Source organism: Oncorhynchus tshawytscha, linkage group LG02 (assembly GCF_018296145.1).
Source record: "Oncorhynchus tshawytscha isolate Ot180627B linkage group LG02, Otsh_v2.0, whole genome shotgun sequence".
In the NCBI taxonomy this organism is placed as follows: Eukaryota; Metazoa; Chordata; class Actinopteri; order Salmoniformes; family Salmonidae; genus Oncorhynchus; species Oncorhynchus tshawytscha.
This window is the reverse complement of record NC_056430.1, coordinates 34,390,797-34,405,027: the sequence shown is the minus strand read 5'-3', so window position 1 is coordinate 34,405,027 and position 14,231 is coordinate 34,390,797. Positions and strand designations below refer to the sequence as shown.

Genomic DNA, 14,231 nt, shown 5'->3' with positions numbered 1-14,231 from the left:
GCCTTCTCATAGTCCAGAGAACCGCTCAACACTATCTACACATGTACACAATATTAGATGCAAAACATTTATCTTTACTAATGTCTCATTTGTTCACGTGCAAAACAGAGGTTAGGGTTGAACTGTGATCTGGACATAACCCTGTGGTTGTGGTTGAGGATTGGAGTTGTACTAAGGCAAGGGTTATTGTTGTGGTCGAGGCTTAGGGTTGTAGTTGTAGTTGAGGCTAGGGTTATGGTTGAGCTGGGATGTGGACATGAAGCTAGGGTTAGGGTTGAGACTAGGGTTGAGCTGGGTTGTGGACATGAAGCTGGGGTTAGGGTTGAGACTAGGGTTGAGCCGGGCTGTGGACATGAAGCTGGGGTTAGGGTTGAGACTAGGATTGAGCTGGGTTGTGGACATGAAGCTGGGGTTAGGGTTGAGACGGGCTGTGGACATGAAGCTAGGGTTAGGGTTGAGACTAGGGTTGAGCCGGGCTGTGGACATGAAGCTGGGGTTAGTGTTGAGACTAGGGTTGAGCCGGGCTGTGGACATGAAGCTGGGGTTAGGGTTGAGACTAGGGTTGAGCCGGGCTGTGGACATGAAGCTGGGGTTAGGGTTGAGACTAGGGTTGAGCCGGGCTGTGGACATGAAGCTGGGGTTAGGGTTGAGACTAGGGTTGAGCTGGGTTGTGGACATGAAGCTGGGGTTAGGGTTGAGACTAGGGTTGAGCCGGGCTGTGGACATGAAGCTGGGGTTAGGGTTGAGACTAGGGTTGAGCTGGGTTGTGACATGAGCTGGGGTTAGGGTTGAGACTAGGGTTGAGCCGGGCTGTGGACATGAAGCTGGGGTTAGGGTTGAGACTAGGATTGAGCTGGGTTTTGGACATGAAGCTGGGGTTAGGGTTGAGACTAGGGTTGAGCTGGGTTGTGGACATGAAGCTGGGGTTAGGGTTGAGACTAGGGTTGAGCCGGGCTGTGGACATGAAGCTGGGGTTAGGGTTGAGACTAGGGTTGAGCCGGGCTGTGGACGTGAAGCTGGGGTTAGGGTTGAGACTAGGGTTGAGCCGGGCTGTGGACGTGAAGCTGGGGTTAGGTTAGAATGTTTTTTTTCTTCATCAGTATAAAAAGCAGATGAGAATAAAGATGCCTGAGAACTGATATTTGACTAAATTGGCTGTTCCGACCTGGACATTGAAGATACCAGAGATGTTAGTAGGGTTGACGATGGGCGTCTCAAACACTGCTAACTCTGGGTTGACAGAGAGGATGTTGACTGTGGGGAGAAGACTGGAGCTCTGCACCTGAAACTCCACCACCACTCTCCTGGGACGGGTGCTCTCCGATACAGACACAGAGGCAGGGAGACCTATGAACCCTAGAGGGAGCCACAGCACAGTCTGCTCGGCTCAAATCTAAACAGAACAATCAGAGCTCCTGTCCAAATCGAATCACATTGTATTTATCACATCTGCCGAATACAACTGGTGTAGACTTTACAGTGAAATACTTGTTTTACAAACCTTTCCCAATTATGCAGAGTTTAAAAGATAATACAAAATTAAATAGTAACTTACACAGGAGTAAAATAAAATACACAATAATTGAGCTAAATACAGGGAGTACCAGTACCAGAATATACCACTGCACTGAATATAAATATGTAGTGTAGTAGGGCATAGCTACTGATATACTGGCATATTATACATGGTGTAATAGGCTACTGTACAGGGAGAAAGAGCGAGACAGGGGGATTAATAAACTATATTTATTCAATGGTATTAGAAATACAAGATGAATGGCTTTAGCACACAGCAGTGCACTGGGAAGCACTGCAGACACACAGTTAGACACAAACTCCTTTACTGACAACAAACACAGGTAACTCACCAGTCGCTATGGAAACACACGCTCCTTTGGACCATGAACAGCACAGAATAAGATTAATAAATGAGAGCACTTGGTTGCAAGCATTTGAAGTGTATCTCATCAGACTTTTGACTTCACAACATTGTACAACTGTGGCAGTATAAAATCAGGTTCCGTGGTACATCTCCACTACATATACAAAATGTAATAGTCTCAACTTGTTTCGGAAGTCTTATTTTCAATTGATAGAGAAAGGTGGGCTTTTAGTTATGATGTCCGTCTACAGCTTGTCCATCGGAATAGATTCATGAAGACACTTCAACATTTTCAGCCCGAGTACCCATTCCTCGATACTTTGATACTTCGATACTCGATATTTCCAACTGACGCAAGATGTGAGATGGCGTCGACAGAGAGGGCTACCTTGCTTCTAGTCCTTAGGAAACTTTTACAAGCATTTCGCTACACTTGCAATAACATCTGCTAACCATGTGTATGTGGCCAATGAAATTTGATTTCAAAGATGTATGTTATAGATAGTTCTTAACGAACTCACCGGTCAAAATGTGAAGCTGTAAAAAAGGTGTTGGGAGCAGTAGACGGAGGAGATTGTAGACACCCATAGCTGGAGGTTAAGGCTGGTGTCGTTGACTGGGAAAGCTGATTATCTGGACTGTGTAGAACTGGGAAGACCTAGTAGAGCTAGTAAGGCTGTGTGTTCTGTGTTCTTCAGCCCTGGTTACCAAACAAAATTACCCCTCCTCGGATGTAAAGTACATGACCATATCAACTCTGCCTGGTCCTGACACATTTATGATCCTAAAGTCAAAATGAACTGATAACATGTTGTATTGAGTAAAGAGACTGGGCAACATGTGAAAACTACATAGCAACACATGTATACTGACTGACACATTAGATATGCTCTGTAAACCAAGCAGGGAGAAGGAAACGCCTGGATGTTCCTAAAATGAATTCACATTTCAATCCGTCATCATGCAGTAATGGTCAAAAACCCACTCAAAGAGGCAGAGTGTAATTGCTTAGGCCTAATGCATGTAGATAAAAACAGACATAATTGATCCAAAATGTATGGGCAGAGGCATTTACAGCTGCTATTATGTACATAGAAAGGTTTATCATTGAGGTGTGCAGTTGTTAATGGACAGAGACATTATTCAATTATGAAGAGGGACCCTTTTATAGAAAGCAGAGGCCCTTTCACAAAAACACACAAAAGACCCTAAAAGCAAAGATGGGAACATCTTGTGAATTACTTAATTCACACTGACACAATAATACACACATGCCACATCATTATAAAATCAGCCTCATGGGCACTATAAAGATGTCAATGAGGAAGCTGGGGCTGGTTTAAGTAGGCCACATTAGAAGTAGGTCTACTTAGTAAAACACCAATTACCGGACAGAGTTGTCAGGCATCTGGAGAACGAGGTTATATATTTGATTTTGCACTGTATGGGAAAATATGTATGGACTAAATAAACTACTCACTCCCCCCCCCCTAAAACAACAAGTTGCAGAAGCAGGTTGAGACATGCCATGTGGGATGCACTCTACACAGTCTGGTCACATCATGGTTGATGAGATGTGTACATCTGCACATGAATAGTAGACTATTAACAGTGAACAATTGTACATCGATCACCTTAACACTGACATGAATAACAATACATTACTAGAATGTTGCAAATGGGTACCGATGACCCATTGACAGTAGATGATCATCTCCTGCTCAGTGGCGTTCAGTACATTACAGCATCTATCTCACTAGATGGCGACAGATGTGGACCTATACAATTCTATTCCTGTGGCAACCTTCAGGTGCTATAATTTTCAAATATTTAATGAATCTGTCATTTCAGCAATATTTGCTGCACAATATACTTAAAGAGGCAATCTGCAGAACCCAAAATATAAGCTTGTTTTACTCCAATGTTTGTAAACAAAGGACATGTAAACTAACACTATACAGAATGAAAACATGGTTAAAACTATCATTTGAATATTATGGATGGTCAGTCCTTGCATAGCTCTGTCTATGAATTTGAGAGTGGTTACATTTCTCCAGCCCCATCCCTTAGCTTTTTACCAAAACAGGGGAATGGAAAATGAGTTGTTATTGTGTCAACTTGGTGCTTTAAAGCACTTACATTTATGGTATTTAATGTACTTATACTGTAGATGACATTCTGTTGGAGCCTCCACAATATAGGGCACATTTGAAAATGTTTTCAGGGTTGATTTCATTTTGACCAGTCTGTTTGCTGGCATACTGTAAAATATTTGCAATCCTTCAAGTAAAAATCATCAGCAAGAGCACAATGCAGCCTCACATATTTTAAAGATTTAACTGTTTCCCATTTGGATTGCTGGTTCCGCAAGGTTCTCCCAGAGACTAATCCTTGTGACTAATTGAACTCATGTGACCTCAGGGACCAACCTGAACTCAGGGATAGCTGTAACATAGTAAATGTAAATCTGGGACACTCCAATTAGTATGATATGCTATGTTTCATATAGTATGTATTCATTTCTGGATGTCCATCATCCATTTCAAATTATATGTTAAGAATTGCAATTCGTATGATATGTTATGAAATTCAATTAGTACAATATGTTATGAAATGCAAATCGTACAATGAGCAAAATGTATGATATGTTACGAATTCAAATTTGTTGTGGCTACTGTTAGCTAGGTGGCTATCGCTAATGTTAACTAGGCTAGGGGTTATGGGTTAGGGTTAGAGTTGAGGTTATGAGTTAGGTTAAAGGGTTAGCTATCATGCTAAGTAATTGCAAAGTATCTAAAAGGTAGCAAGTAGTTGCAAAGTAGATCATTAGATGAAGTTGTCGGTAATGAGATTCCAACACACAACCCTTGGGTTGCTAGATGTTCTCTTTATACACCCAACCTGACTAACAACTGTTGTTTTTGCCTTAAGTAACCTTGTGTCTTATGTAACTATACCAAACGTAACATATCATACTAATTTTAGGGTCCTGGATTTACGTTTACTATGTCATGTCTAGTCTATGAGACCAGGCTGCAGAGATGCGTAAAGCATTTCTGGTCTCCTGAGACCCAGCAATTCATTTTTGTCTTCTCTAGTGGATATCAGTTCTTGGTCCGTATCTCTGAGGATATAAAAGCCACTGTATTAAGTCATATTTTCCCTTTGAGAGGACAGTCTGGACTTTTCAAATATATCACATGTGCAGGGATGTGACCTTGAAAACGTTATCTTCCTGGCTCTTTAAAAAATGTCTGCCATCAAAATTAGCACATTAATTTTCATTTTCATGAGTTTGATATTCAAATTATTTATAGTAAGTGAGTATCTCAGGAATGGATAATTGAGTTGTTAGAACTGTGTAATAATTTTTGCCACAACTATGTTTTTCACCTACTGTACCCATTGACTGTTGTAATGTAGTGAACTTAATGCCATAATCCAGTCCGTGTATTCATACTGTGGGTTTCCAGGTCCATGTTTTACAGTAGCCAGATGGCGGGAGGCATATAACATGTGAACTATGTAATGCCAGCAAACTTCTGAGTCAAGTTAAACTAAAGTATAGGAACGCCCCAACCTCAGTTCTTATAAACATAAGAAATCTAAATAACTGGACGTTACAACTGTAATGTAAAATGTTTTATATTAACGTCCTAATGACCACTACTGTCACGACTTCTGCCGAAGTTGGTGCCTCTCCTTGTTCGGGCGTCGTTCCGCGGTCGACTTCACCGGCTTTCTAGTCTCCACCGATCTACATTTTTCCCCCATTTGTTTTTGTCTGTATTGTACACACCTGGTTCCCATTACGTTTTTATTATTTCCCTATTTAACCCTCTGGAGCCATCATGGTTTTGTGCGTGTTTACTGATGTCAGTTGTCTCGTTTATGTGATTCTGGATGTTTCGTTCTCCTTGTTGGAAGATTATTTTTGAGTATAGTTACTATTATTACTCATCTCTGTGTCCTGCGCCTGACCCTGCCTTACCCACATCACCAAGACTATGACAGCCACAAAGTACAATTTTTACTTACAATAAAAGATAAATAACAATATATTCTAATTTTTCTACTCTCACCCCAAACACTTATGTCAACAACAACAAAAAATCCTAATAAATCCTAACGTTTGAGGGGGGAACACAAATATTTGCACAGAAAAAAAAAGAATACAAATATTTGCACACATCTGTCATGCATTTAATATTGTGTATTATTAAATACATAGCTCTATGAAAGGCTACATTTTTATGACCAAGTTGACCTATTTTAATATGCAATTTATGCCACCGATGACTATCTGAATCTATTTCTATTCAGTCCAGCGCATGATACAGCATGTCCAGATGTGCATAGTAAAGAGGTGATGATTTGTTAATTCACTTGCTCAGATCTCAAACTCGGATTGGCTACTTCAGAGATGCAACGCTCTAACTGGCTGGAGAGCGCATGCTGGAAAAGAAACGAATCAGACAAAGTCACTACACTTCACAGTGCGCCTTCAGTCCCGAGGATTCATACCAAGGCTGTGCGCAAAATTGACTTACTTATGGGAACATATCAACCCTTTATGGATTCATGTCAAACTGGATGCAACGTGCCATATCAAATGTGAGTATTAACAGACTAGTCCAAGTGGATTATAGGCTACAATTATGATGGATTTTGCTCTTACTGTATTTTAGACAAAAACTTGCAGGAATTGATCTCCTCATATTTTCTCTTTTAGGCGTTAATTGTGACGGTCACTCTGAAATAAATAAAATGGTAAGTATTTTTCCATTCTGTAACCTAAGCATACATTAGATTGCCAAGCAATACAGTACAGTAGTGGGAAATGGCACTGAAATTGGGTTATGCACAGTCTGCTCAAATTGTAATTGTGCGTAAAATGGCAATGAATTAGATCAACTATAGGCCTACCATATTTAAAATTAAATAGGTCAATTGTATTTCAAGATACTAAATGAAATGTCAGTCCCTGAAATGATGGGGTTTAACACCAGCATATAGAGACAACATCTGCAGGGCAACAATGCTCTGTGCAAAGGCAGCGTTATCACGCATAATGTCTGACTAGATACCCAAATGCATCTGCAGAGGGATGCTATTCACTGTAAGCTATGCCATGAGCCGGATAAACAAACACATGGCAGTTAGTTAAGGAGCTCTATATCTATGAGCCAGATGAGTGTCTAATGTGTAAGATATACTTTTCATTTTCACTGTATGAAAAGGGCATCATAATTTCCTGTAATTGTAAAGAGTATTTTCCTTTGTGGAGGTCTACAGTATCTCTTGAAACTATAGATGTGATTTTACCACTTCGTCCTTTTTGGCAACAAAAAACAATCCCTGCAGGAAGGTTATTATAGCTAAATTATGTTTTATATAAGTCAGACTTTTATAGGCAATTTGTGTCTGTTGTGTCTGAGTGTACCACACAACCCGTGTTGTGTCGGAGTGTACCACACAACCTGTGTTGTGGCTGAGTGTACCACACAACCCGTGTTGTGTCGGAGTGTACCACACAACCCGTGTTGTGTCGGAGTGTACCCTACAACCCGTGTTGTGGCTGAGTGTACCACACAACCCGTGTTGTGGCGGAGTGTACCACACAACCCGTGTTGTGGCTGAGTGTACCAGACAACCTGTTTTGTGTCAGAGTGTACCACACAACCCGTGTTGTGTCGGAGTGTACCACACAACCCGTGTTGTGGCTGAGTGTACCACACAACCCGTGTTGTGTCGGAGTGTACCACACAACCCGTGTTGTGGCTGAGTGTACCAGACAACCCGTTTTGTGTCGGAGTGTACCACACAACCCATGTTGTGTCGGAGTGTACCACACAACCCGTGTTGTGGCTGAGTGTACCACAAAACCCGTGTTGTGTCGGAGTGTACCACACAACCCGTGTTGTGGCTGAGTGTACCACAAAACCCGTGTTGTGGCTGAGTGTACCACACAATCCGTGTTGTGTCGGAGTGTACCACACAATCCGTGTTGTGTCGGAGTGTACCACACAACCCATGTTGTGGCTGAGTGTACCACACAACCCGTGTTGTGTCGGAGTGTACCACACAACCCGTGTTGTGGCTGAGTGTACCAGACAACCCGTTTTGTGTCGGAGTGTACCACACAACCCGTGTTGTGGCTGAGTGTACTACACAACCCGTTTTGTGTCGGAGTGTACTACACAACCCGTGTTGTGTCTGAGTGTACTACACAACCCGTGTTGTAGTTGAGTGTACCACACAACCCATGTTGTGTCGGAGTGTACACCACAACCCGTGTTGTGGCTGAGTGTACTATACAACCCGTGTTGTTTCTGAGTGTACCACATAACCCGTGTTGTGTCTGAGTGTACCACACAACCCGTGTTGTGTCTGAGTGTACCACACAACCCGTGTTGTGGCTGCATTCTCAAGTTCCCGCTCTGTCTAACTTTGTTGTGATGGAAGCAAACAGAGGCAGAAGGTGTTAGCACAGGGTCAAATGCTTCAGTAGACAATAGAGGAGCTTGGGCTCTTACCCACTGCATGACAGGGCATAGGGTCACACGCTGACAGAACAGGAAAGAGAGGACTATGGGGTGAACAGGACTGTTCATTCACTGGATGTGACCTCTATGGTCAGACATAAATATGTGTCTCAGAGGGCTCCATGTTTCTCCTCCTCTGGTCTGCTAAACATTTCTCACCTCACTGTCAGATCAGTCCCCCATAAAGGTGTGGAAGGTAAAGGTACAGTGGCCATGTTCGAATACCCATACTATTGTACTACATACTTAAACTGCATAGTATTTAGTCATTGTCACATACTATTTAGGACATAATGTTTAGTCAAAAGTATGCAGTATTTCATGGCTGCAGCGCAGGAGCAGATCCTGATTGGCTGAGTAGGTGTGGCGGGGCCGAATGCGGGTGATATTTAGTTTAAAAGCTCTGACTAAGCCCAAAAGAACAAGAAACACTTTTCAGTGAGAAAACAGAAATCCACTTTGACAAAAAAAATATATTTTCAAAGATGTAGCCTATGATGCAATACTCCTGATCATTTTAAGGAGAACAAAAACTACTTAGCCTACATTTGAACACCACCGCAGAAGCTTTGGGCATCTTCGCAATTAAGTATCTTAGTTTTGTTGTTGTCTACTTGAAGAGAACTAGGGCCTATCACTCGCAGCCCAACTCTTCAAATGCATTGTGGAAAAGTCTGCATCAAATTTTACTAGATGAAGAGCCGAAATGAGTATATCATTCTGGCATTTAAACCATACTCAATTTTTTTTCTAGAATTGTCCCATACTATTTGAATGCGTCGTGCGTGATTGCGTTGTTTTCCGCTATCCGTTCAATTCGGTGGCGAATCCACCATATCAAATTGATCAGCTGTTGTCAAAGCCGAAATTAGTATGAAAAAGTATAAAGTATAATACAATTTCTAAATTTTTGGAAACTTAATATTGTAATGCTATTTGGTACTGTTGAAAGATATTATCCCTGTCATGAAAGGACTTAACGGATCCTCTCAATGTTTTATTTTTAACTAAGTTAACATTTCTGTCAGCACTACATGATTTACTCTTCTATCCCACTTTTTGAAGTATCAGTTTGTGAATGTTTTGTAGGCCACCTTTTTCAATCAGAGGTAATGTCGTACGTGGTTCGAGAACCGTTATGCTCAGTCAACCCTGTTTGATTTTGAGTGTGGACGCTGCTCACTGGTTGGTTTGGACCAATCAGAGTTGGTCCCTGTGAATCAAAGGGAGAGGAAATGAGAGTATATGCTCTTTAGTGTGTCACAGCTGACTTCCATATGCAGGCATCCCTCACCCTTAAAGAGACACACACAGTTATACCTACATCCTGTGCCTGTGCCAGAGAAGCCTCAATCCCCCTGCAGATCATCCATTGAGCAAGGATCATCAACTAGATTCAGCCACTATTTTTTTGAGCGGATGGTCAGGAGGCCTGAACATAATAACAAATCATTTGTAGACTGCAAATTGACCGCAAGAAGCCCAAACATATATAATATTTGACTAAAACATAATTATTTCAAACCATGCTAACAGTTTTATATGATCACATATATCTCTCTATTATGAATGGGAATACTTTGGAACAGATTTCCAAAATTGAAATCACTTGGAGCTGATTTGCTGGTGTTTTTACAGTCTTTTATGTCCAACAATAAAATTAAACGTTTTGTTGTTGTTGCTAAAACAACTTGGGGTGGGTGGATCCATATGAAAACTGGTCAAGTGTGGTGTGATAGTTATGTATCTGAGAAGGGTGCAGGACAGTTGGAGCAGGGCAGGTAGAGCAGGACAGGTAGAGCAGGACAGGTAGAGCAGGACAGGTAGAGCAGGACAGGTAGAGCATGGGTGTTGTTTACCGCTCAGATGGATGTTTGAGGGGAGTATTTATGTCCATTTGGCAGTGTGCGTTCAAGTTTACAAAACAGGCGTAGCTCTTCCAGACAGTCGAAACCTATCAGCAGTCACCCACTCTTCAAGTCTGAGCCTGCCCTACAGATCTGGTCTCCACTATAGTCACCAACAAATGCTGTGTGCTTATCAGAAAGAGTTCAGCTCAGACTTTGATAAGAATGTTCGGTCTATCAAACATCTGCAGCAGGCTGGACTTTATTTAGACCTACAACATGTATTGTGTGATTTTGTAGAAAATCTTTGCTACCACTAAATAATAGCACTTTATCTAAATATAGTAATGTGTCAAAGTGTGTGTGTGTACCAGCCTATGTCTGACTGCGTCCCTTGTCCCTCCCAGCTGTGTCTGCGTGACTCTGGAGATTGCCTGCGGGACCAGATGCACTACATGATGAGGTCCCTGCAGGACTTGAAACACCTGAGAAGGACCTGCCCTGCTGCTGCCCCTGCTGCCCCTGCCATCACCCCTGCCCCCACCCTGGTCCACCGCTCTGCAGTGGCACGAGCCTGCTATCAGAGGGCACTGCAGCGGGAGCGCCGTACCCGCCTGCGCATCTCTGACGCCAGTACGGCCAGCACCTACGACTCAGCCTGCTGTCTTGCCAGTCCTCTGGAGGAGGAGGAGGGTGCAGGCAGCCGGCTGGGTCTGGGCCTTGGCCTGGGTCTGACCTCCCCCAGCAGTGAGAAGAGTCTGGAGTTTGACTCTGGCTACTCTGAGGCCTCCTGGCAGGACGAGGCCGTGGTGCTCAGGAGGACCAGGAACGTACGGGTGTCCTCCTCTGCCTGCCACCGAACCAACCAGGCTCCCAGTGGCCTGGTCCGGCCCAAATCCACATCAGACGCCTGCCTGGAGAGGTGGACCTCATTCGAGGCCAGCGACCCAGAGGACTGGACCACGTCACTGCTGACACGGGGACGGAACAGGCAACCTCTGGTACTGGGGGACAACAGCTTTGCTGACCTCATACAGAACTGGATGGATCTACCGGACTGCCCTGAACCAGCAGAACTGAAGCCCATCTCTGGCTTCTTGGTCAACATGAGGCGGAAAATAGCTGGGATGTCAAAGAGTGTAGAGGGGAGGGTGAGGATGAGGTCCTCAGACTCTTCTTCACATGTGAGTCGGACAGCCATGGCCCCCAAACGACTCTCCTGCCCCCTAGGGGTGCAGGCCCCTGGCCCACGCCAGTCCCCCTTCTTCCACCAGTCCCACTCTGGCCTGCATGAACTAGACACAGACTTCTATCAGTTCACTGCCCTCATGAAGACTGGCAGCAGACAGCCTATTATCTGTAATAACATCATCAGCTACATCTGACACCAGGTCAGCCACTAACAGACAGTCATTCTAGGCAATGGACAATCCCCAAAGTCACTATTTTTATATGATAAATGTTATCACTATGTTCTGACTATATGCTGGCAAAAATAAAACAAATTATTTGAGATTGGAAATATTTGTTGTGTCAATGACAAGTTAAATTATAAGATACAGGCTTTACAGTTGCTGGATACCAGTCAGAAGGAGGTATCAGAATGAATGGAGAACTAGTCAAAGTGAGGCCAGAGTATTTAGCCTGCTGTAGTCACCGGAGATGAATTAATGTCAGTCAGAGTGAGAGGCGCTTCACTACTCACTGCACACACATGATCAAAGACATATTTTACTACCTGCTGTGGGAAAAGGAACAGAAAGTAGGGTTTCATTACGTTGTTAATTAGAATCATATTGAAACTCTAGGCAAATAGCGTCGAGAGTGGGGGATATCATGCAAGCTTGAGAAGATAACCCATTTGGACCATTTAGTCACCAGACCCCTGTTTATTTAAAACCGGATGATAAAATGAAAGTCCAAAGTTATCACAAAGATATCTTTACAAAAGATGGAATGCATTACATTTTCCCAGGCCTCTTTCATCTCTTTTAATCCCCCAGTGCCTTCAGAAAGTATTTCAAATCCCTTTCCTTTTCCCACATTTTGTTGTGTTATAACCTTTATTTGTGAGATTTTGTGTCACTGGCCTAAACAACACCCCATAATGTCAAAGTGGAATTGTGTTTATAGATTTTGTTTTTATTTATTAAAAATGAAAAGCTGAAATATCTTCAGTCAATAAGTATTCAACCCCTTTGTTATGGCAAGCCTAAATAAGTTCAGGAGTAAAGGTGTGCATAACAAGTCACATAATAAGTTACATGGACTCACTCTGTGTGCAATGATAGTGTTTAACATGATTTTTTAAATGTCTACCTCATCTCTATACTCAACACATACAATTATCTGTAAGGTCACTCAGTCGAGCAGTACTGTACATTTTAAACACAAATTCAACCACAAAGACCAGGGAGGTTTTCAAATGCCTTGTAAAGAAGGGCACCTATTGGTAGATGGGTAAATATAAAAAAGCAGACATTGAATATCCCTTTGAGCATGGTGAAGTTATTAATTAACCTTTGGATGGTGTATCAATACACCCAATCACTGTACAGGCATCCTTCCTAACTCAGTTGCTGAAGAGAATGGAAATCAGCATTATGTTTGGGACAAATCCAACACAACACATCACTACCACTCTTCATATTTTAAAGCATGGGTGTGGCTGCATCATGCTATGGGTATGCTTGTCATCGGCAAAGGACTAGGGAGGGTTTTTTTGTTGATAAAAGAATCAGAATAGAGCTAAGCATAGGCAAAATCCTAGAGGAAAAGATGGTTCAGTCTGCTTTCCAATGGACACTGGGAGACAAATTCACTTTTCAGCATGACAATAAACTAAAACACAAGGCCAAATATACACTGGAGTTGCTTACCAAAACGACATTGGATGTTCCTGAGTGGCATAGTTAAAAGTTGTGACTTAAATCGTCTAGAAAATCTATGGCAAGACTTGGAAAATGGCTGTCTAGCAATGATCAAAAACCAACTTGACAGAGTTAGATTTTTCTTTTAAGAATACTGTTTAAATATTGTACAGTCCAGGTGCAAACAGCTCTTAGAGATTTACAGAGAAACACTCACAGCTGTAATTGCTGCCAAAGGTGATTCTAACACTTTTCTCCAGGTCGCAGTTGTAAATGCGGAATTGTTCTCGACTGGCCTAGCTGGTTAAATAAAGGTGAAATTCAAAAAAATGTATTGAATACTTATCTTTCATACTCTTTTTGTGTAGATTGCTGACAAAAAATGACAATTAAATCCATTTTTAATCCCACATTGTAACACAACAAAATGTGGAAAAAGTCAAGGGGTGTGAATACCTTCTGAAGGGACTGTATCTAACTCAGTAGGTTAAAACACATTGTTCTCACAAGTCCCTTTTTCACTCCTCTATATTACCCTACAAGGACTGAATATATTAGAAATTCTGAATATATCCCAGAGAGAATAAAGAGGGTGACCATGTTATTTACAGACCATGGAAAGAGAAAGACTGTATCACCACAAAAATCTCTGCCTGCCCCAGCCCCAGCCCCAGCCCCATCCCCAGCCCCAACCCCAGCCCCAGCCCCAGCCCCAGCCCCAGCCCCAGCCCCAGCCCCAGCCCCAGCCCCAGCCCCAACCCCAGCCCCATCCCCAGACCCAGTCCCAGCCCCAGTCCCAGCCCCAACCCCAGCCCCAACCCCAGCCCCAGCCCCAACCCCAATCCCAACCCCAGCCCCAGCCCCAGCCCCAGCCCCAACCCCAGCCCCAACCCCAACCCCAGCCCCAACCCCAACCCCAGCCCCAGCCCCAACCCCAGCCCCAGCTACACGTGTCTTATGAGCTAATGTCCCAAGTGTCCCAACAGAGAAATGTGAGGCGAAGTTAAGCAGAGCAGCTGTGTTCAGATGGAGCAGAAGTTTACTTTTCTCCTTATCACTCGCTTTAGGGCTCTCACTAACAAACTTA

At 43.0% G+C, this 14,231-nt stretch overlaps 1 protein-coding gene across 1 annotated transcript; it reads left to right on the top strand.

Moving 5' to 3' along the window:
* Positions 1-6,281: 6,281 nt before the first annotated feature.
* Positions 6,282-11,794, top strand: LOC112217223 (PAK4-inhibitor inka1). The gene is made up of 3 exons (XM_024377498.1): positions 6,282-6,496; positions 6,615-6,652; positions 10,682-11,794. The coding sequence occupies exons 2-3, from the start codon at positions 6,650-6,652 to the stop codon at positions 11,657-11,659; spliced, it is 981 nt and encodes a 326-aa protein (XP_024233266.1). The 5' UTR covers positions 6,282-6,496; positions 6,615-6,649; the 3' UTR covers positions 11,660-11,794.
* The last annotated feature ends 2,437 nt before the right edge of the window (positions 11,795-14,231 follow it).